The 23,879-nt window shown below is 41.1% G+C and overlaps 1 protein-coding gene across 3 annotated transcripts in view; it reads left to right on the top strand.

Moving 5' to 3' along the window:
• COL14A1 (collagen type XIV alpha 1 chain) overlaps positions 1-23,879 on the top strand; it is a 161,158-nt gene that overhangs the window by 119,577 nt on the left and 17,702 nt on the right. For all 3 annotated transcript variants that reach the window (XM_037502239.2, XM_054692006.1, XM_054692008.1), the window contains exons 41-45: positions 7,168-7,221; positions 7,764-7,835; positions 15,490-15,525; positions 16,794-16,860; positions 20,323-20,511. In XM_037502239.2, the coding sequence (XP_037358136.1) occupies positions 7,168-7,221; positions 7,764-7,835; positions 15,490-15,525; positions 16,794-16,860; positions 20,323-20,511 (418 nt within the window). The remainder of the gene's footprint in view (positions 1-7,167; positions 7,222-7,763; positions 7,836-15,489; positions 15,526-16,793; positions 16,861-20,322; positions 20,512-23,879) is intronic.

Here is a 23,879-nt window from a genome sequence, read left to right as displayed (position 1 = left end):
TACTTCTCTTGGGGCACATAGTACAAATAATAACATCGGCTTTCACTCTGCTTCTAACACTGCCCTCTGTCAGTTTTATATATGGAAACTAGCAGCTCCACAACTTAAGTGATCAGGTAATTATTTTGTGGTTTGCTTTGTTTTGTGTGTGTGTGTGTGTGTGTGGTTTTATTTATTTTTTTTAATGCATAGATGCCTAACCCTCCACCTCAAAGATTCAGATAGAAAAGGATTTGGACCTGACTTGGGGATGTATAGTTTTAAATAATCTAGAAATTCTGATCAGCCAAGTTTTCAAATCACTAGAAAGTATATTTATTTATTTATTTATTTATACAAGCACTGGATACAGTCAGAAGCGCGGGAGGGTGAGAGAATTCACTAGCGCCAGAGCGGGGAACAGAACAGGCAGAATGATGAAATACACTGCTAAGGGGAGCAGCGGGCGGCAGGAGAGGTCTGTGCACCATGTGGGACCCTTGCCGGCGGCCAGGGATCAAACCGGTGCTGCAGAGGCTGCGGACAGCTTTGCAGCCCAGTGCTCAACCGCTGCGCCACCAGGGGAGGCCCCACTAGAAAGTATATTGTGTTAGGCCTGTGGTATGTCAGAGTAATTTCTTAGGTAGAATCTTTTTTTGTTTTAATTCATTAAATCATGACACCAAGTTACTAAAAATGCATGTTTATATGTATGTGTGCATTTGAATTCTGCATGATCTAGATGATGCATATATGTACATATTAAATATAGTGTATTGCATGCACATATATATGTATATGTTGTATGTGTATGTATATGTATGTATGTTGTGTCCGTGTGACTGAAATCTCCCCAGTGTGACTGCTCTTGGTATCACAAATAAGGATTGATCTTGAATTTCTAGCCTGGGCCAGTGTTTACAGAGTCTGTGGCTTTTGCTGCTTGGCCTCTTAATCTGGTGGTTGGTCTTAATCCTTTGCTGCAAGTAGCAGCTTTATTTCTCATGGCCGACTGCCACACTGGTGTGTCGGCTGGTGCTCAGTTGTTTAGGGCAATGCCACAGGGTTTAAATTGTGCATCAGGGGTTTGTTCAGGGATTTCTCTCCTCCTCAGTGCTTGAGTTTGGCCTGTTTTAACAAAATCATCAGATGCCAGCAACTTATCGATTCCACTCTACCCAAGAGTGAAAGAAGTTTAACAATTGACCGATTTCTAGAATCTTAAGGTTAGTGTCTATAGGCTACCATTGCAGACTTCAAAGATGGCATGGATGGTGAATATCATAATTGAGTCTGACAGCTTCATAAACATAGTCTAAGCTCTGACTTTAATTTCAGTTGCGACATTCTTTATGGGCATATTGGTTTTATCCTTTAGATGCCATAGGTACAGTGCCTAGAACTACAAATTTTTAAGAGCTATGAAAAAGACTGAAACCAGAAAAAAAATGTATATAGACTTGCCCTAGAGTATGGAAGGAAAACCACAAAGTGAAAATTAATAAATGTTGAATTAAATGTCTATAAAATAGTATGCTTTGTTAATCGGCCATAGTTCAATTGAGTATTCATTCAAGTATCAGTGATTTTAAAAGCAAATTTTAGGTTAGATTTCTTTGGCTGATAAATCATAACCAACCATAATTTAATAAGTTGGTTGCTCATGGCCAATGTTTTCAAAAACAAATTATAAAAATCCTTTCAAGTTTTTATAGCAAAAATTTATTTTTAATGTGGTTTATGGGTGCATATTAATATTTTGAGGTGGGAGTCTCAAAAAAAAAATGCCTGGAGCTACTTGTGTTATAAAACATCCCTGTATGTGGGTGGCTGATTTCTTGCACTTTAGAAAATATATTTGTCAGTTTAAGTGAATCCCCATATTACACTTATCATTTAAGCTTCTATTCACTAATATTTATTTTTCATTGCTTAATTAGGGGTTTCTGCTTTAACACAGACACACATCTTCTCAGATGGGTTCTCTGCTATGAAATGGAAAGTTTTTAGACCTAGAAATGTTCTGAGAAATGCAAACACACATTTAACTTTTAAGGCCTGAGACCCTTCAGTGAGATTCAAATAACGTGAAACCAAATTACAAAGCTAGAGTTTGCCAATTAAATTGTGCTGCAAAGTGCTGAAATTATCGTATGTCTTTTGACCCAATTTATTGCTTTGGTATGAAAAGCTGCTGCTATTACTGCTCACCCCTGAGATGAAGAGATGAGAAAACGGAGCGGAATCCCATCTCAGAGTTGACCAACTTGGCAGGGTCTGCTGGAATGTGGGTTGTAAGGGCGGGACAGGACAGGGAGCAGGTTTTCTATGACTCTATGCAGACCGGGTATAGGAGAAGAGAGTCCTGGAGCCCTCAGTGGCTTTTGTAGGCTTTTATTGGGATTTACCAGGCACACGGCAGGCAGGATGCTGGGGCGCCGGGAGGCTGGCAGGACTCCCAGCCCCCAGCAAGTCTTCACTCTTACTGGGCTCTCCGGCGTTCTCTCTGCTTCTTTTGTTCCTGCTTCTTCTGTTTCTGCTTCTGCTTCTCTGCTTCTCATGGTTCTGCTTCTATCTGGTAGTTCTGTTCTGCTGGCATCTCCATGATGCCGCCCTTATAAGCCTAGTATGAGCCCAGGTGAATCCCATCTACCTATGCCCACACCCTACTCCAGGTGCCCGCCCTCAGGCATGCATTCAGGACCACAGGGTTCCGTCACCTATCCCAATGGCAGGAGGGCAGAAAAGCCTGATGCTTTTTACCTTACCCTACATGGGTGCTGCCCTGGTACCAGAGCATGGACAGCAACCAGAGTCTATCACCCTCCTTGCCCTGGAGTTAAGCACCACCTCTTCTGGAAACCCTCCTTCTTTCTCCTCCCCAGGGCAGATGCTTTTTTTTTTTAAATAAAGATTTTTTTTTTATTCATTTATGCATACAAGAACTGGGGTATAGGCCAGAGGTACAGGTGGTGAGAGAATTCACCATAGACAGTGTGGGGAAGCAGGAAAGGTGGTTCTACTGAAACACATCGCTGAGGGGAGCAGAGGGCCAGACAGGGGAGATCTGCTGCGCCATGTGGGTTAGCTCCCTGGCCAGGGATCAAACTCATGCTGCAGTGGCTGGAGATAGTTTGATAGCACTGAGACTTTAACCCCTGCACCACCAGGGAGGCCCTAGAGCAGAAGCTTTTACTGCAAGGCCACTTGGTGTCTCCAGCCCTTCATCAGAGTGCCTTTCTTCTCACTAGAAATATAGAGTCATTTTCTCTTGTCCTCAAAACTGTAAACTCTTTGGGAAAAGGCTGCTGTGCTCATACCCAAGACCTCCCTGAACACTCAGCGCAGAGTAGCTCAGCAATGTTTTTTTTAATAATTTGAGCAATGAGGGGTTTACAAATAAAAATCTTTAAAGGTGAATTTACTAGTGTGATTCAAAAGATAAAAATTAAGGAATGAAAATTTTTTATTTTCTGGGATTAGGAAGGTGTTTGGAAAGACGTGGCACCCATGTGTTTCTGACATGCTATTAAGCCTAATGTCCTTTTCATTAAGACAATGAATAGCAAGCGCATTTTAAAGGGGAGCGAGGGAAACAGGTAACTTAAAATAGCTTACGAATGCCTTTATTCTAGAACTATTATAGCAAAAAGTCATCAATTATTTTAAAACATTTGTCATAATTCATGACTTATATGAAAAAAAAGTCCCAGAGTAAAAGCCAACATAATGCCCACCCAGGCCCTCCTCACGCCCCAGGTATACTCAGTCTCCCCTGAGCTTTGGCTGCCCTGAGCTTTGGCTGCTGACAACTCACAGTTGCCCTTGGTGATGCTCCTTTGACCTCAGACAATGAGTTACTCATATGAAGGCATAAAATCTCACCAGGGGTCAGCTCTTGAGACATAACTCACTCTTGAGTTCCCCAGTGAGTCAAACAGAGGCCAAACTTGCACTCAGTTTAATTATCTCCCTAGCCTCTTCCCTCCTTTCTCCTGTCCCCTTCATTACCTTACAGATTTTTCTCAATAATGTTCTCTCTGTAAATCAAATGCACAAGGATCTTTCTACTTCTAGGGACGGGAACCCCAATGATATTCATAGCAGAGCAATTTCAGCTTCTGAGAATCAGTGACTCCTGCTTTCTTTCCTCTAGGCTTGTGGAGGGTTCAAGAGCAAGGAGGGATGACTTTGACATTTCCTTCCCACCCTAAACATTTTCAGACTAATTACACCTGCAATTTATGTTAATTTATTCAACATGACAATCAGGGCACTTCTTCAAGGAGCTTCAATTCTGTTGCTGTTAAAGTTTTTCTTAGTACCTAGTTTATGCCAGCAATGTGCCAGGAAGGTGTGAGGACTATAACAGTGAGAAAGATAATTTCTTCCCTCAAAAAAAAAAAAAATATCTCAGCTTCTAGGGATGCCCTTTAAGTTGGAGAATATGGGAATATGGAGTGACCAGTCCCATCTCATCTTCTCTTTTGATTTGATCACCTTAAATAAAGCACTAGCCTTCTGTCAAATTTAGCTCATATGGAAGGACATTTCTTTGTCTTCCCTTCCAGATGATACACACAAGGTGTCTGTAAGTCAAGTGAATTCAAAACTGCTCACAGGCGTATCCTTAAAGAGCCCCATGGAGGAGAACCCTGACAGATCATTGCCTTGTAAACTCCTTCCACATGCCTGGAGAAGGGAGTAAATGTGTTATTTCCTGCACATCTTCCCTGGATGAATACAGTTGTGGTTTTCGCTTTTTTTTTTTTTTTTTTAAGAAAATAAACCATAGCTTGCCTTTCCTCTGTTAATAAAATTGCCCCTGTTTGAGATTTTTTGACACAGCCTGGATGAAGCCCAGGGAAGTCTTCCCGCAGCCATGCCACATTTCTGACCCTGGGCAGTGCCTGTGCATGTCTGTGTGGGCTCCCACATGGCTGTGTGGCTGCTTCCCTGTCAGGCCTGGAAGGGTTTTAAAGCACGATGCAAACGATGTCCTTTTCAAAATGCCTTCATAGGGCCTCCCTGGGGGCGCAGAGGTTAAAGTCTCAGTGCTACTAAGCTATCACTAGCCACTGCCATGAGATCCATCCTGATCCCGGGCCAGGGAGGCACCCACACAATGCAGCAGACCTCTCCTGTCTCATGCCCTGCTCCCCTCAGGAGGGTATTTCAGAAGATCCACCTGTTTTTGCTCCCCACTCTCTCTGGTGAATTCTCTCTCTCTCTCTCTCTCTCTCACACACACACACACACACACACACACACACACACACACACACGTCCCACCTCTGGCCTAGACCACAGTTCTTGTATGCATGAATACAAATAATTTTTTTAAAAAAAAAACAAAATGCCTTCTTAACTGATTGACTATCTACACCATTATTAATTTGTATTTAATTAGCAGATCCAAGAAAAGATACATATATATTTAGGTATATGGGTGTGTTTGTGTGTGTGTGTAAACATAATTTATATCAGATGCTATCACTGCAGCTTTCTATCTAATATTTTGGCTGAATCACTGAAGTGAAAGAACAGAAGGAGTAGTAAAAAAAACCTACACTAGCTTGTGTATTAGAACAACTGCTATGGCAAACAACCTTAAAAGCTCTGTGATTTAATATAATAACATGAATAGAATTTTAAAAGGTAACATAAAGTTTGTTGCTTGTTCACAATCCAATGCTGTCAACAGGACAGGAGAGGCCTTCGAGAGCTACTTCCTGTTCTATCTAGTCATTTAGGGTCTCTGGATCTTTAGGAAACTCTGCTCTCCAGCACATGGCTTCTGCAGTTGCTACAGGAGGGGAAAGGAAAGTGGGGAATCATCGATGGGAAATTTTTATGGGCCAGAACTGGAACCGGCCCCTTTGCATTGGCCAAAACTCAACCATATGACTCCAACATAATTGCAAAAGGGTTGGAAAGCACAGCCTCAAAATTGCTCAGGCAGAAAAGGACCAGCAGAGATTCTAGTGAGCTCGAGTGTCCTCTACCATATCCAGTGATGAGACTCGCTAGTGCTCAAGTTTGCAAGCATGATGAAGGGGCTTTCCTATACCCTGATGCCATGCCTCCTTCGTGCCACCCTTTTCCCAACTTCACCCCATTTCCTTTCATGCAACTGCACTGGTACTCTAAAATTGGATGCTTTCAAGTAGCGAAAGGTAGCATGATTGTGGGGGGGGGAGCCTCAAGAAGATGAATTTTCATGAGCAAGATAAATAGAAGGGAAAAGTTCCCTGGAAAGTTGGCATGATTTTCAGAAAGGGAATTGGGAGAGGCAGTAAGGAAGACCAGGGAGCTTGGTTTGAGCTGTTTGGAGACAGGAATGGATTATTACCATATGAGATGAGACACAATGCAAAGTCCATCTCTCCTCGTCAAAGAAGGTGATGTTTTGAACAAAATGTTATGAACCTATTACAAAATTTAGATGGAAGATTCTCACATTTTTATCTGCATTTGAAAGACCAGCTTCCACAATTAAGAGCTATAACTAAGAGTAAGTCATTCTGTTCTATTTCTTAACACTCACTATAAAAATAACATACACATTCAATAATTTAAGAAAATATTTTTATAAAGAACATCTTTTGTTTTCTGCCTTAATCTCTTCCAACATGGAAAGGTAAGCAAATATGTATCCCTTTGCAAAGCCATAATGGCACACATTCAACAAAGCTTCAAAATCTGTAATCGCAGGAGGAAATGCATCCCCACCCTCTTCTCCTCCCAGCTGTTCCTGATGAATATAGCAGAGTTTCAGCGACTCTACACTAATTTATATTATAGATCTCTGTGTTATGGATTCCCTGCCCAAAGGTCTCAGAGACCTTAAAAGACACTTCATCTTTTTGTGTAATCATTCATTACCAAGAATTAATCCCCTTCCTCATTTGTTATGCTTGCTTTAATACAAACACATGCTGGAAACAAGATCCTGTTTAAATTTGTAAGTGGCATTTCTTACACCTAAAATTATTGCATTGGACAATCTAGTAGCGCCAACAGACACACAGGTCTTGCCAAGGGTAATTCTCATGAAGAGTTTAAAAGCAGTGAATCCTTGGAAGTCCAGACAAGCAACAGCACTTACCTCCCCTTACCCCCCAATATTTAATGGAATTAGGTGCTCCTATTCTGAAAGTTATGTAAACCACTGTTTCTTTTCTCCAGGGCTTTCCTGGAAAGGAAGGATCCTCTGGTCCTCCAGGACCACCAGGGCCAATAGTAAGTATTTCTAAAAACTTCTGGGGTGTATTCAACTTTAAAACATTTCATTTTTTTCTTTTTTCAAAATTTTATTATATTTTATTTTTAAGTCTTATTTATTTATTTATTTGGTTAGTTAAAGCACTTTCTTTCTTTGGAGAGATCTTCTATTGCCAGAACGTTTAGCTCCATAGTCATATTGTTATAGTGAAACAACTTATCCCTTTGTACACAGCCCTCCCTAAAGCATCTTTGAAAATATGATTATTCTATCTCTGAGTGACTTTGCTGTAGGATCATCTGCATTGCTTAGTTTTTATTAGACACAGTTTTAAATTTGAAAGAACTACATCTAACTGATAGCATGGAAATATCTCAAAAAAGATGTCTTCCCTACTATGTCAGTAGTTGGGAACAGATGAACAGTGACTCTTGGCATCTTGGGGTGAGTGGGTGGGAAGCTGTCACTGAGTGTGTTTGCTACTCCTTCTTGAGAGCTGTTTGTCTTCACAGAAAATAAGTGAGTCTTCATCTTTGCTCCATTTTCCTGCCTTTCTTAGGGCATTCCTGGAGCCCCTGGAGTCCCTGGGATCACAGGAAACATGGGGCCCCAAGGCGCCCTCGGACCACCCGTGAGTATGCAGCCAGGCAGTCCCACTACTCCATCATCACAAGAATTTATGTGTTTAAATTTACCAACATCTCTGTTGGTCAAAAATATGTAGTTAGTTTTGAGCTCTGCAGGAATCTATAAAGGAAACCAAGAAGCCCCCTGGGATAAGGATTAAGATTAAGATCTGTTGTTATGTTATGGCTAAAGACAAGTGGTCCCAACAGGAAATAATCAGCTAGGCTTCTGTTTATATATGTATTTCCATTGCCTGTTATTCTGTATTTGTCTAAGCAAACTCGATGCCATCTTGACAGGGATGTGGTCCAAGAGCTATGTGATCACTAGGCCCGGCTCCCCAGGGTAAAAAATACAGGGCATGAGAAAGTCAAGGATTAGTGAGAATGAGAGTAGATGTTTCCTTTCTAAATTCTTTTAAAAAGACAGCGTGGTTAAAAAAAAATTTTTATTTTGCTGTTGCAAAGAAAAAAGAGCACTTCTCATTAAAATACACACTCATGCAATAGCAAATAATAGCATAAATGAAAGTTAATGAATGGCATTAATTCAATGTTTGTGCATCTAATCTCTTAAGCTGGTGTTTAAATATGATCAGTGGCGGGAGTGTAGGATGGAGAGGAAAGAAATGGGCACAGCTGGGCCTGGTTCTTCATTTTTACAATGAGGTGGTTACATGATCTGGTCTCCTGAGTCACTTTGGGCATCTTCTGTGACTTGCAAGTCTTCCTACAGGGATAGTCAGCACTTTGATATTATCTGTGCAATACTAAGTCTCTAACCACAAACTATAGAAACTGAGATGTATAACTGTGCATACTTTGCAAATGTGCCAAAAATATGAGGTACAGTAAGATCTGAAGGGGAGATGAGTGAATTAGATTTTCATTGACTTCATAACAAATGACCACAACCCAGTGGCTTAAAACAACACAGATGTATTGCCTTGTAGCTCGGCAGGTCTGACCCGGGTCTTGCTGGGTTAAAATCAACATATGGGCATTTCCTTTCTGGAGGCTCCAGGAGAATATCTATTTCTCTGCCTTGCCTAGCTTTCAGAACCTTCTCATATTTCTTGGCTTCTGTCTTAACTTGTCTCAAAGTCAGGATTGTTGCGTGTCCGACCATTTTCCACAGTTACTTCTCCCTCTGAACACAGCCTGGAAAGGTTCTTGTTTTTAAGAACCTGGAGATTTCATTGGGACCACCAAATAATCTTAGATTATAGCCTTAGCTAATTCTAAGACCCTTAATCAATTCACATTTACAAGTCCCTTTTGTCATGCTTGGCAATAAATTCACAGGTTTTGGGGATAGGTCTTGGGCACGGCGGGGGGTCCTTTGCTGCAGTGAACAAGGTATTTTAGATACATTAGTTCTCATTCACAAAGACTCATTCATGAAACTCATTTCAGTCAGAATCCTAGCCTATGACTTATGTGATACATACACAGGGACAAAAACACACAGTTGTATTCTTAGTGACATCTCCTAAAACCACTTTCCCTTAACCTAAGAGGATTGATCCTAATCCAAAAGGGCTCTGGGCCCTTGGGAGAGGACAGAGGGGTGTGAGGAGCAGAGTGAGGCATGGAAACTACTAAGTCAGTAGCACCCCAACACACTGTTTATCCATCTGTAACTCTGGCATAGCCTCTAAATGTTTTCCCAGAAATAAAACACTTTTTTTAATTAAAGATTTATTTATTTATGCATACAAGAACTGGGGTACAGGCCAGAGGTATGGGAGGTGAGAGGATTCACCAGAGACGGAATGGGGAACAGAACAGGCAGATCTACTGAAATACACTGCTGAGGGGAGCAGTGGGCGAGACAGGAGAGGTCTGCTCTGCCACGTGGGTCACCTCCCTGGCCGGGGATCGAACTCGTGCTGCAGTGCCTGTGAATAGCTTCATAGTGCTGTGTCTTAACCCCTTGCACCACCAGGGAGGCCCAATACAACACATTTCAATAATATTGTCTTTGATTGTTACAGATCAACAGTAAAAGACCCTTGATGGGGGCCTGAGAGGCAGAGAGATTGAAACTCCTTGGTCTATAGATACTGGGTGGGGATCCAGCAGGAGTCTTAGGTGTCCTTTCAAATGCCAGTTGTTCTCCAAACAGTCCAGTCTAGACTTTTGCTTGGGCTTCAGGCCCTGAGCAGCCAGCTGCCTGCCTGCTGCCCGGCTAGTGTGACTAGCAAAGCGGGCTCAGTGTCATGTGTTCAGGCTGATTGATTTCCCACGGATGTCTGTCTAGGAAGGCAGGAGGGAAAGAGACCAAAAAAGACAGACTGCCCCACTGAAAATAGCAATAGGTTTCCTATAGTCGATGCCAGGAATGCTTGCTCTCTTATGCTCTGCCTTCAGCCGCCAGCTTCCTGGGGCGGGCGTGTGCTGTGCTCATAATTCCTATCTGAGACTAAAGTGTAGGCTCAACCTAGTGCCTCCCCTCTGGGGCAGCTGACAGTGAGGAAGCCCGTGGAAGAGAGGAATACAGGTGTATAGCTTGACATGGACACAGGGAGGTAGGTCCAGTGTTAAAGAGCCCTGGAGCTTCAGAAGTCAGGATCCCTGGGTTCTAGACACTGCCCTGCTACCACCTGAGCTGGCTGTGCCAGTCACGTCACTCTCTGTCCATCTAGCCTGTAGGAGGTCAGACTCCAAGGGTGTTCATTTAAAAATATTGACGGGGTACACTATTGTATGATATGTACAAGGTACATGGAGGGAAGGGACAAAACGATCCCAAAGATGGCCAAGCTAAATGTGGAAATTCTTTAAAGAAAATGATGTTTTTTATATAACTTGCTAAAAGAAAAGGCAAACCGTGAGAAATGTTTTAAGACAAAGACAAGAAAGTCTCTGAAAGTTCTGTTGAGAGAGAAAGACAGATTGAGAGTAAGAGACAGAAGAGAAACACCCCTTCTTCTGAGCTGACCTAGGGGGACAATGGATGCTGAAAAGGCAGCATTACAGTGGGGTCTTGAAAGCTGGGTGGGATTTCCTCCCGCCAAGACAAGAAGATAGCACTTTCTAGATGGGGACTGGAGTAAAAATAGAGCAAACGTAGGCCTCCCTTTGTCTTTTGTATATTTCAGTACTTTCAGCTCTTTCTCTTGCTTCATCACCACAGCTACCCTTTTATTTCAAGTCCCCTCCTTTCTCACCCAAACTATCACAGGAAGCCCTAGACACCCCCCCTGGCCTATGTTCTAATCCTGGTCTGCTCTATTCTCTAGCTGCCAGGGCTCTTTCCAGAAAAACATTGCTGTGTCATCCCAGGCTTGAATCTTTTTTTTTTTTTAACATTTATTTTTTATTTATACAAGAGCTAGGGCACAGGCCAGAGGTACAGGAGAGTGAGAGGATTCACCAGAGACAGAGTGGGGAGAAGAACAGGCAGAATGATGAAATACACTGCTGAGGGGAGCAGCGGGCGAGACAGGAGAGGTCTGCTTCACCATGTGGGATTCTTGCCGGCCTGGAATTGAACCCACGTTGAAGAGGCTGCAGATTGCTTTACAGCGCTGTACTCAACCCGCTGCACCACCGGGGAGGCCCCCAGGCTTGGATCTTCTCATTTATCACCTGGGGGTGGATCAGATGCCCAGACCAGCCCATGTGGCCCTTTTCCCTGGCCCCCTACTTTTGCTTCAACTTGATCTCTCATCTTTTCTTCACTTGAAGATGAGTCATCCAAAATTATTTAAAGCTCTCCAAATATTGTGTAGCTTCACACATCTCTGCTTTGAAGATATTCTCTTGCCTGTCTGAGCCGCATTCTCTACCTGGGGAGCTCCTGGCTATTTCTCTTTGTGGAGACATGCGCTTCCTGTCTGAGGCCACCTTCACCCCCCTCAGGCCGAGACACTGTCCTTGTCAGACTCTTCACTAAAATATGATAGTTCCTAAGGGGACAAATTTGTTAAAACAGGTTGTTTTCGTAGACCCTGGGTCAGAATAATAGAAGCTACCTAATATTTGTTAAAAGAAAGGAAGAACGAGCTATGGTTGTATTCTATTTGGGCCAGTTTCAGGTCCAAGGTTATCTGTAAGAAGGTTATTCTTATAGATTTGGGGTGAGACCGTAGGGACCTTCAGAACCAGGCTAGAATGCTTTAATTTTGTTTAACAGACATCTTTAATATGTGGAACTTGGACCATGAGAGCATTCTCTCCCCTTCAGCACTAAAATTCTATGACTCTATGAATGTAGCTTCTGTATTTCCTTTTCTTTACATTTCAAGTGTTCCTGAAATTTAAGGAAAATGTGTCACTTTTTTTTGCCTCCCTCTACAGGGAATATGCGTTTCCCTCAAAGCATACTTTGGTGGAGTTATGGGCCTTCTCTTGCTCAGGAATTTTTATTTTGTTTTTGTTTTGCTCTGCAAAAATCAAAGGATAGATGTCAGAAAAATTGGAATAAAAAATAGCTTCTTGCTGCACAGATATTTCACTAAATGGATCATTCACTGAGACCACCTCCTTTTGCTCCCTCCTAACAAGCTTCATGAGGCTGTCACGAGGGATTTCAGGCTCCTTCAGGCTCCTCCATCTCTCTACCGCAAAGTGGATTCTGTCATTTACCATATCACTTGCATTTGTACTGTGATTTCTTTTTCCATGTTTCAAACCTTTCAGACAAACCAATTTAATTAATGACAGCCAATGTGGAAATATCATTGTGTAGTGGCTCAGAAATAAAAATAATCAAGATAAAATGGATTTTAAGAAATAACTCAAGTTAAAAATCTGATTTTTGAATGATGGCTAGAGTTAAATTTGGGGTATATGTATCTGCTTTATTAAAAAATGTATTTAATTAGAAAAAATATTATCTACCCTGCAACAGAAGTTTCTGGCTTGCACACTTGTTTTGAGTGTTCTGTTTCATGGAGCCTAGCTGATCGGGTTCTGGCCCCAAGAGTTTCCTTTTTCTTACTGTGTGACTTTGGGCAAGTTGTTAAACCTCCCAATGCATCATTTTCCCTATGTGTAAAAAGGAAAGAATGTTGTTATAAGGAATATATGAGTAAATCTTACAAGAGTCTTGTAAGAATTTCATGAGTTTATCTTATAGGACCGTTGAAAGGGTTACATGAGTTGAAATGTTGAGAACAGTGTTTCGGACACAATCAAAGCAGCTTACGTGTTAGCTACTAGTATTAACTGTTTCTTAACATATTAAAAATGTGGAATGTTTGTTGGCCAATTTTTGTTTTTGTTTTTCATTTAATATCGAAAAGCTGGTTCAATTAAGGATTTATTTAGTGGTAACATTGGTAGCTCTTTTGTTCACTTAGACCTACCAGTGTAGAGCACTGAGGTGTTGTACACTTGGCCATCTGAGGAGTTTAGGGAATGAGAGAAGAGAACATAGCCAGTTTTCTATAAAGAATTGGGGTAAGAGGGATGCTTTGTAAATCTTGCAAAACTTTTTTAAATGGAAATTGAGTACATTTTAACAGCATCCATTCTTTCTAATGACCTAGCAGACCACTGCTTAGTATGTCTTAAATTTTTCCCCCTTTTTTGCAACTGAGGCAATTAAAATGAAGGACAATCGGTTTGTCATCCAGACTTGAAAAATCAATCATTGATTCATGCATTCATTCAATGAGCACATCTTTTAGGGTGATTTCTGATAAAAGCAGACCATCAGTAATCCCTGAGCTCTCTAAGTTCACTCAGGGGTCCCTGAGGAAGGTGAGACTAGTGGCTGTGTGAAGAATGGACTGGAAAGGAGGTCATTGCATAGGGAACTCACGTAGAAGGAAGCTACAGTTACTCTGGTGTGAGATGATAAAGGTAGAATCTGAGTGATAGAATCAAAGGGATGGATATGGAAGAATAGCAATGCAAAATGTGTGTGTGTGTGTGTGTGTGTGTATGTGTGAGTGAGTGAAATAGACATGCAATGCCACCATTGCATCCTTCCTTTACAATTTACCAATTTTCAGATCTTTGACCTCAGAAGCTATATCATAATCTGCCCATGTTTTCATACCTTCAGACTTGAACTGAAGTATCCCACCAGCTTTCCTTATTCAACAGCTTACAGACAGCATGTCAGCATATCATGCCATAGTTCAGCATCAATAACCATATAAACCAGTTCCTGTAATAAATCTCATATATCTATATATCATTATATCTGTTACTTATCTGGAAAATCTTGATTAGCCCATACAAGCTCTAGACTTCATGTTTGTGTTCCCCCCACTCCCCAAAAAACTACCCATATGTTGAAACCCCAAGATGATGGATGACATTAGGAGTTGGGGTCTTTGGGAGGTGATTCTCTCATGAATGGGGTTAGTATCCCTTAAAGACCACAGAGTGTTCCCTCGCCATTCTACTATGTGAAGACATAGCAAGAAATATGAAGTCTGCCACCTGGAAGAGTCAGAACCTCACTGGCATCCAGATCTTGGGCTTCCAGACTGAGGAACTGTAAAAAATAAATTTGTTTTATAAGCCAAAAATATAAATAGGCCAGGGGAGAAAAGGTAGAGCTCTAGCTGGCTTGGACTTGCTAAGGAGAGCCAATTTGTGCTTTTCTTTCTTTCTCTACTCTGTTTTCAGTGACAGCACATTTGTAGCTCAAAATCAGCTCTAGTAGAAGTATTTACACCTCTAAAGTGGTAGATGCCACCCGTCAGGACATTTTATTGTTCCAGAAAGCCAGTTTACCTGCACTCTGTGGGGTGAACCCAGAGTTTTGAGTTTGAGCAACTGTTACCTAAATAGAGATTTTGGAGACATTGTTGTGTTTGATTTGGAACCTGTTGAGATTGTGGAACAATTGGGAATAGTCTGACATGGTAGCAAGTTCCATGTAAAAATTCTAGTCACTCTCCTTTTGGGAGAGACTACCACAATGTTGCTCAATGAATCTATCTCACTGTCTCCGAGTTGAAACAAATAGATGAGGTCTTTCTCAAGACACATGTTTTGCATTATAAGTAATTTCATTGCAGACACACTCAAAACACCATTGCTTTGTCAGTAATTTTTTTTACAGTAATAGTGAAGTTTCTTCTGGGTCAAAGAGTAGCTAAGCTGCAGAACAAAATAAACTGAGAATTTATCTGAATATTCACTCCCATTATAGGGAGAGTCAAGAAGAAAAAATCACATGCTATTGTCCTAAAGGGAAAGCAGTATGAGGCTGTGGGATTTCATAAATTCATCTCCTCTTGAACTCTTGGGTTGGAAAATCCCTTCCTTCCTTTGGGAGATAGTTTTTGAAAAATTGAAATTATTTAACTATTCAACAAAGACTTGCAAAATAAATTATGAAGTACCGATGGAGTATAATTCAGAGTGGCATTAAGTGGGGATGGATGTGAATGATCTATTCAGTGAAACTATCTGGAACAGACAATATGGCGCATGCTCCCAATTTTGCACTAAAACATGTGTCTATGTATGCAAAGGTAGGAGGAGTAAACTGTTGCCAGAACAACTATGCTTGGTGGGATGATGGGTTGTTGTTTGTTTATTTCTGTGCTTGGGTATTTGGGTATTGATTTTTGCTCAGAATTACTAGAGTTATGAAACACACTTGAGTAACAGAAGAAAAGACACACTATCCTTATGCTCACCGGAGTACAGTATTACGTGTAACTTGACAATGTGACATTTTCACAGGGTGTTCCAGGACCAAAGGGAGAGAGAGGAGAACGAGTAAGTATCACTGCTCTGCTGCCCAGCCCCAGCTGATGGCACGCTGTCACCATGAAGCCTGATAAAAGAGGCCTGTGGACTATGATAATGACACATCCCTCTAATACATTCCTTCATTCCTCAATTCATTTGACTGAGCACTTTTTTCACATGGGAAACACCTGTTCCCTGAAGCCAGGAGACCTAGTTTCTGGTTGAGAAACTGCTACCATGCAACTAGATGTCCTCAGGTCCATTTCTTTTCTTTTCTTTTTTTTTTAAGAATTATTTATTTATTTATTTATTTATTTATACAAGCACTGGGTACAGTCAGAAGTGCAGGAGGGCGAGAGAATTCACCAGAGACAGAGCAGGGAGCAGAACAGGCAGAATGATGAAATACACTGCTGAGGGGAGCAGCGGGCGGCAGGAGAGGTCTGCACGCCATGTGGGACCCTTGCCCGGCGGCCGGGGATCGAACCAGCACTGCAGAGGCTGTGCGCAGCTTCGCAACCCAGTGCTCAACCACTGCGCCACCAGGGAGGCCCACAGGTCCATTTCTTAAAGGATAAAATGGGGAGATTCAAACTCATCTAACTCAGAGTAGATTTGATAAAGAAACTATGTTATGAAAAGACTTCTTGAAAGCAAAGGGTCTTTACCAGTGCCAGGGATAAAATGGGACTGATGGCCCAGCACTGGCACCCAGGTAGACGATGACAGGCATGGAATCAAAGAGTGGGATAAAATCAGTCTTTTGGGGGGGCCTTCTCTACCCCTTGAGATTTCATGCATCTGCAAACATATCTGTGCTGTCAGCTCCCATAGAAACAGCGGTGGCTTCAGGCTCATCCAGTTACCTCAGTGAAAACCTGAGCGATGAGTTTGACTGTGTTCATCTATAAAATGGGTTTACCATCTTTCCTCTGAATTGTTATTAGCATTTAATAAGCCCCTGCTTGAGAAAGTGCTGCATTTTATTAGCTCTAGAGAGCTGTAAAAGCTGCATGAAATATGTATATATTTTTTCAAAACTGTTAAATTTTTTTGTATCTGGCACCAGAAAGACTTACTAGGGTCTTTTAATTTCATAAAGGCTCTCAGGAACTTGGCACCACAAATGTTTTAGAGCTTCCTCCTCCATGGGTGCCATGGTGGTCAAGTCTGCCTGTTGCCGGGAGCCAAAGCACTCAGGTGGGAGGGACAGGTGACGTCAGATCCATGCCTCGGAAGTCCCACCACGTGGCTGGGCTTGTGGCTGAGTCAGGGCTGTGTTCTCTCCCCTTCAGGGTGACCTGCAGTCTCAAGCCATGGTGAGGGCAGTGGCACGGCAGGTGTGCGAGCAGCTCATCCAGAGTAAGTGCATCAGTCACAGATGTTGCTTTCTGCTCCCCACTTATATTTTATATATATTTTACATCATTCTTCCTTTTTGTACAATGTATGCTTTCTCCTCTCTGGTGTAGTCCCCATAGAATTCCCACCACCCATTCACCCGTGCACCGTCACCATAGTCCCTTGTGCTCTTCCTTCCCCTGTTTTGATCCCTCTCCCTACCCCTCCCCTGTGGGATGTCTGATTATAGTTGCCTGTTGATTTTGTTTTTTAATTTATTATAATTATTTTTTTCCTGATCTATTATTTGGTTCCCCTACATTCCTCCTATAAGTGAAACCATCCAATATTTTTCTTTTATTTCTTTATTTTCATTGAGCATAATCCTCCCCTGCTCCTACATTGAGATTTATTTAGGATGAAGAAGGTGTTAAGGTGTCAAGATAGTCACTCAGGTAATGTTTATTAGGATGGAGTCTTGACAGAAGAGTTAGGTTGAACTGGTTGGGTTTACGAGGAAAGTTGCATCTTTATTTGACCTTAGATCTTCCTGAAACTGAACAGAGAAGATTCCACACTATCACATTACTAACCCTCTGGTCACCAGATTATTGAAACAAAGTATACACCCATTCAAGAGGAAGATGGCAAATAAAATATACCCTTGGCAAATAAAATGGTAGAATATTTAAAGTGTGCAGTGTGATGATTTGATGTGTGCATAGGATGGGAAAGGATTCTCCCATCAAGTTAATTAACAGGTTGTTGGTTCCTGTTCCTTGTCCAAATAGGAACCTATCTTTCCTGGCAGTGTAACAACCAAAGAAAATGCCTCTGAAGCTTTGTCTTGTGCAGGGCTGCAAGCTGTACAGATGGCCGTGGCAAACATAGCTCAGAGACTATAACAGACTACACTGGAGTTCTACACCCATGCAACAGACACTTCTGTGTCTTTTGTCTACATTCACTTTTTGGCTGCTCAAGATCAGATCTTTTATACCTTATATTTTCCTGTCTCGAGTACTAGCAGTTGAAAGTTACCAGGCTAAGGCATTAGAAGCCAGGTTCAATAGATGATTCATGCTGTTGCTTTATATTTTCTAGTTTTAAATTAATACCTCCTTCTCATCCATTTCTTTTGCTGAGTCTATAGTCTTTCCCTTTATTCTTTAATATGTGAGCCAAACACATACACACACGCCACACAAATGATTTTTGTTGAACTACATGGGCTTCATGATAAAAATTACACTAGAACATACTTTGTATGATATCTACCCCATTTCTTCATTTTCTACTTGAATGTTCCCACAGCCTAATATTTCAATTACTGATTCCTGCTCTCTCCCTTACATTCCTCCCATTATGCACATCCACCATCTTCCTCCTGAATGGGTGTATACTTTGTTTCAATAATCTGGTGACCAGAGGGTTAGTAGTGTGATAGTGTGGAATCTTCTCTGTTCAGTTTCAGGAAGATCTAAGGTCAAATAAAGATGCAACTTTCCTCGTAAACCCAACCAGTTCAACCTAACTCTTCTGTCAAGACTCCATCCTAATAAACATGACCTGAGTGACTATCTTAACACCTTAACACCCTCTTCATCCAGAGAAGTTTGGGAATCTCTTAAGTATCCAAAGAGGCCCTAGTGGCTGTGTCCAAAGTAATTCCATCTGTAGTGGAGAAACCTGGCTCTCACCTTAGGGAAGACATGAATAAAGGTTTGCATAGGCTTGAGAATTATTAGACAAAAATCTAAGGGTAAGCTGAGTGTAAAGCTACTATAGAAATACTCCCTATATTTCAACTCTATTTAATCATATATTATGTTGCCCAAACTAAATATATATAGAAAGAGAGAATTTACTAGTTAAATAAAACTATTCAGGATTAATACCAAAGTAATATCTTTAAAAACATCATAAATTATAAAGGGAAGTTGAACAGAAGTCACTTTTGTAGTAGAAACACATTCAAAGCTAACCTATCTTGGATTTTTTTGTGGGTTTCTCATTCCAAGTATACAAGGTGTTTAAATGAATAGGTATTTGTTTCAGGAAACCTGAGGGTTAACTCTTAATATGACTCACTGATGACAGTATGTGAAAGACTTCACAGTATTTGCTATAGAATAAAAATCTTACATAAAAATGGGATTATTGAAAAATATGCCTTAAAAACAGAGTTTCCCCCTCAGGAGTTCTCAGGAATTCTTGTGAGTGACTTTTAGGGAATGGACCCCCGCAGAGGATTACACGAGAAAGCTCAAACAGGCCTGAAGCTTGGGAGGCCCTGCCCATCTGTCAACACAGCTGCCATTGTATTTGGCTTCCCCAACAGGGCCCAACCTGCCTGGCACTGCATTTCTGCTCCCTCCACCATCTTCCCCAACTCACCCCAGGCTTCTCCAGGCTCCTTACTCTGAGGCTCCTTCTCAGAACTTGCCGTATAGGTTAGCATATAATCCCTTAGAAAGTCACTTATCTGTTTTTTTAGTGCAGAGGTAATACAAGAATGATGCCAGGAAGGGTTGCAGGGGAAACTGTGTGAGGCCAAAGTGTTGACAGCAAGAGAAGTGATGAGGGACAGCTCCAGTCAAAGGAGGAAGCTAAAAAAGCAGATGCAGAAATATCTGCCCCACCCAAGCAATCCTGGACACACCTTCTGAGGGCCCCTGAGTCACCAGGGAGCCCATCCACCTTCCCACCATGGGCCTAAGAATGCACTGAAGATATTGTAGAAAGAATTCCTCTAAAAATGGTTACTATTCTGTATTGAGGCGGAACCCGTGAAAAGGGATGTCCTCTAGAAAATTCACTTCTATAGGAAAATCGCTTCTGATGGTGCTGGAAAAAGAGACTTTGTGGTATCAAGTACTTTATCAATCTGTATTTCTAATGATTAAAATACATTCATCCAGGCCTAGCCAAGTTAAGGGATTTTGTGAGAGAGGACCAGATTTTTTTTTTTTTTAGTAATAAAGTCAGTGGGAGTTTCTGAGGCTCAAGCCCAAGTAAAGTTTCCTGCAAAAAGACTTGGCAAAGAGGGGAGTTGAAACAGAGCACTTGTCTGGGGATTTGTAAGGAAAAGGGTGGAGCAGGCTTTGTGGGTTGGAAAAAAGTCAACTTGGGGAGAAATCGTTGGAGAAAAAGGGCAGCTGGGTAAGGGTTTAGAAGTTAGATAAATGTTGGGGGTGAAGACAAAATTTATGGCTTTTGCTCTTGATGTTTACTGAGATGCTGTCGTGAGCTGTGGAATTCCAAATACATGAGATGCAGCATGAATAAAGTCCAGCTGTTAATACATCCAAAGTAAAATGTAAAAATTTTTAAGTTGTAGCTCAACTGATTTCAAGGCAGGGGGGTGCTTTTTTCCTTGGTGGTTGTCTAATAGAGTTGCTTGCAACTGTGGCAAGTGATATTTCCAGTCTCCCTTTCTTTGGGTGACACTTCATTAATTTTTTTTTTGTGTCCATATCTCAGGTCACATGGCCAGGTACACAGCCATTCTCAACCAGATTCCCAGCCACTCTACATCAGTCCGGACCATCCAAGGACCTCCTGGGGAGCCTGGGAGACCAGGCTCACCTGGAACCCCTGGTGAACAAGGACCTCAAGGTATCCCAGGCTTCCCAGGAAATGCAGGCCAGCCAGGGACCCCAGGAGAACGAGGTAAGCTGGGCCACTCCTCTCATTGGGATGCCTCTGAGATGAGCTCACAATGGTGCTTTATACAGGCATGAAGTCCAGGACAATGGACCTAAGTTAATTCTACCCCATCTCTTCTTCAAATTCTTGTTTATTTATCTCCAAGATGGAGACAATTACAAAGACACCTAAGATACCTACAAAATCTTTATCAAGAGTCACATTCTGTTCATGTGAAAAAGGAGGATGAGAACCTCTAACTCACCTCTAACAGACTTTTAAGCTAATGAAAGAAAGATGTCTCCTCTAAATGTATAAATTAAGAAAATATACCCCTTCCAGGTAGAAGAATTGGAAAATGATATTCCCCTCTGGGCAGATGGTATATAGCAAGCAAAGAGCTTTCTTTCTAGATCTGGTCCTTTTTTTTTTATTTTTTTTTTTGTGCAGTGCCCATTCTGTGCAACAGTCTGTGGCAGCCCTGATGTGAATTATGAGTTGTATTAACATATTATTCACATATGACTTTATAGATCATGCTAGCTGTAAACTGCAAATTAAAACACAGTTTGTGTCCCTTCCCTCTATAATATGAGGCAGTGTTTTATTTAAAAGTTTCCAGTGTTTTCAATGTGTTGTCTTTCCTACTAGTTTTATTTTTTTTTTAAAATAGAGATCCTATTTAGTCTTCTGCTCTTTATAGGTCTTAGCAGCATTGTGTAATACAGTAAGACTCTTTGATTGAATTTCACTCAGTTCTATAATTGACCATGATCTCCCACTCCAGAGTAGATCAAAGAGATGTGAAACATTGTGGATATTAACCACAAGGAATGTGATGGGAAAAGAGACAACTGATGAAAACATTTCCTAAGACACAATATAGAATGCAGAGCTGGGAAAAACTTAACTATTTTCTATCTTCTCTGTGAGCCATGTTACTCTTGTGAGATGGGTAGGATATATTCCTTTCATAAACTTTGTGAGTAAGATGAATATTACAAAGATCATATTTCAAGTTTATTCTTTCCAAAACAAAATTTTATTAAAATAACATTGTTTTAGAACAGTATATAGGCTTCAGGTGTACATCATTACATATCAACATCTGTTTAGAATACATTATATTCACTAACAGTCCAATTCTATTCTTCACTCTGCCCCTTTTACCTGACTTAACCCACTGCCCTCTTACCTTTCTGGTAAGTATTAATGTGATCTTATAGTCTAAAAGTTTGTTTTTATTGTATTTGATTCATTCGTTTTTTGTGTTTATGTACTGCACATGAATGAAATTATATGGTGTTTGCCTTTCACAAGCTTTCTTGATCCATGCCAACAAGCCAGGTACATTTCTGCCTCTGCACCATTGTGTGCATTGTTCTTCCCCATCTGGAAGTGTCCTTGCTTTTCTCTGTCTTAATCCTGGGCTCGGTTTAGCTCCTGTCTCCTGCATGAAGCTTTTGTTGATGAGCTCAGACCACAAATGTATCCACCCCCTGAACACCGGATACACTGACTATCTCTCCCACCCATTTTAGCACCCATAGGCTCAGTGACCAGCTAGAGTTGGTCACTGGTGAGAGCAAGGACCAGGTGGTTTGCTTTGCACAATGCTTTACACCTAACAGGTACTCACTAGACAGTTGTTCCTTCCATGTGACCCAGTGGTAGTGTTCCTTGCTGAAGTACTAAGTCAGCAGATACCAGTAGAGCATGACCCCTTTGCAGCACACCAAAGACCATCAGCAGGACACCCTGTAATGATGTGGTGATGGATGTGCTATGACTCTGGGAGCACAGAGCCAGCGCCTGAGTCACTCTCAGCAACTCACAAGTTGTGTTTGTTCTTTTTGGAAGTCCTGTCCTTGTTCTTGCCAGAGTGAGTCTTTTCTGCTCTGCAAGTCCTCTTGAATGATTAGATCAGAGGAAAATCACCCAGAAGTCCTCAAACAATGACCCAGACAAACTTTGGAAATAGGAATTACCATGATAAAATTTTCTTACATACCTACATATATATGTATGTGTATATTTATATGCCCTACATTGTATAGTAGTCACACAAAACCCTGTATTCCACAAATACATGGAGGATGACAGTAAGAAAGTGTCCACTGAGCATAAGGGATTGAAGATGATGGTGGTTGATTGCCAGTGGAGGGGAGAGGTCTGCGTGGAGCAGTCTTTTAGTGATTTTTTTTTAAAATAGATCATAATCAATAGAGTCTTTAAATTCAAAGACTTAAAGGAATTTTGCAACTCACATGATTCACATTTTCCATTAAAGTGCAAACTCCAGCTTACACTCGTCTGATTAATGGCACCCAGAATTGAAGAGGGTCCATTTTCACATTTCATTTCTGATCTGCAGCCCAATTTCTCACCTGCTTTTTCTGGCCACTGATGCCAGTGTTCAATGATGTCAAAGCAAAGCTTTTCCTCCACAGGCCATTATTTTATTGCCTCTCCCCATGAAACCCATTTAAGTGTCTTCTGTCCCTACCCCAAACTGTGACAATTATACCCACTTTCTGATTTTATCTGACGCCAGTCACAGTCTTGTGTGATTCTAACTACATCCTCATTTCTTATTCTGATACCAGCATGTAGTTTCCAAATCACTAATCAGTTTATTTCCTTATTCTATTTATTGAAATAGTCACTACCCATACTGATGTATGGGATCACATATTAACCAAATCAATAGTAAGTTTGCTGGCCTATAGTTCACCAAACTAAATTTTTTTATTTACATGAAAAGACCTAGGACATTCTCTTGATTCTGGTCTTTATGTACCTCCTTAATTTTCCATGCATTTCCAAAAAAAAAAAAAAAATACTGAATCAGAGCAACCATCCAACTAAAGATTTTCTTGTGTAACTTGTATAATCTTAACAGCTGGAATTCATATCTAGTTTATTTTGTACAATAAATCAGCAAATATTTATTAAGTACAGGGTTTATGTAATGCTTTTGGCTTGGAAGTATTTGAGATAATACTGTTATTTATGGCTTTCACTTATTAGGACCCCAATATATCTGCCAATTATTGTGCTCCATCCTATATACATACATACTATCTCATGTGGGTAAAACAGAAGATATGGTTTGGATAAGGAAAGAATAGGAAACATTCATGAATGTAAATGTTGGGAGATGGTAAAGGCTGAGTGAGTTGTGTAGAAAGCAAAATTGTCAGGACCTAGAGGAAAACATCCCTGTGGCCTTTGGTATGAAAGCGTGCTTGCATTTATTAAGTAGCAATTAATTGTCAGTTGTTTAGCACTTTATCAGTGCTCATAAAAGTCATGTAAGTTCCATATTAGCTCCATTTTTAGGTGGAGAAATGGATTGCTAGATTGTCAATTGTGCAAGGTCTTGCATTTGA

This window comes from Talpa occidentalis, unplaced genomic scaffold, assembly GCF_014898055.3.
Source record: "Talpa occidentalis isolate TD23 unplaced genomic scaffold, MPIMG_talOcc4v2.1, whole genome shotgun sequence".
NCBI lineage: Eukaryota > Metazoa > Chordata > Mammalia > Eulipotyphla > Talpidae > Talpa > Talpa occidentalis.
The sequence above is the reverse complement of the archived record's forward strand: the minus strand, read 5'-3'. Positions and strand labels throughout refer to the sequence as shown.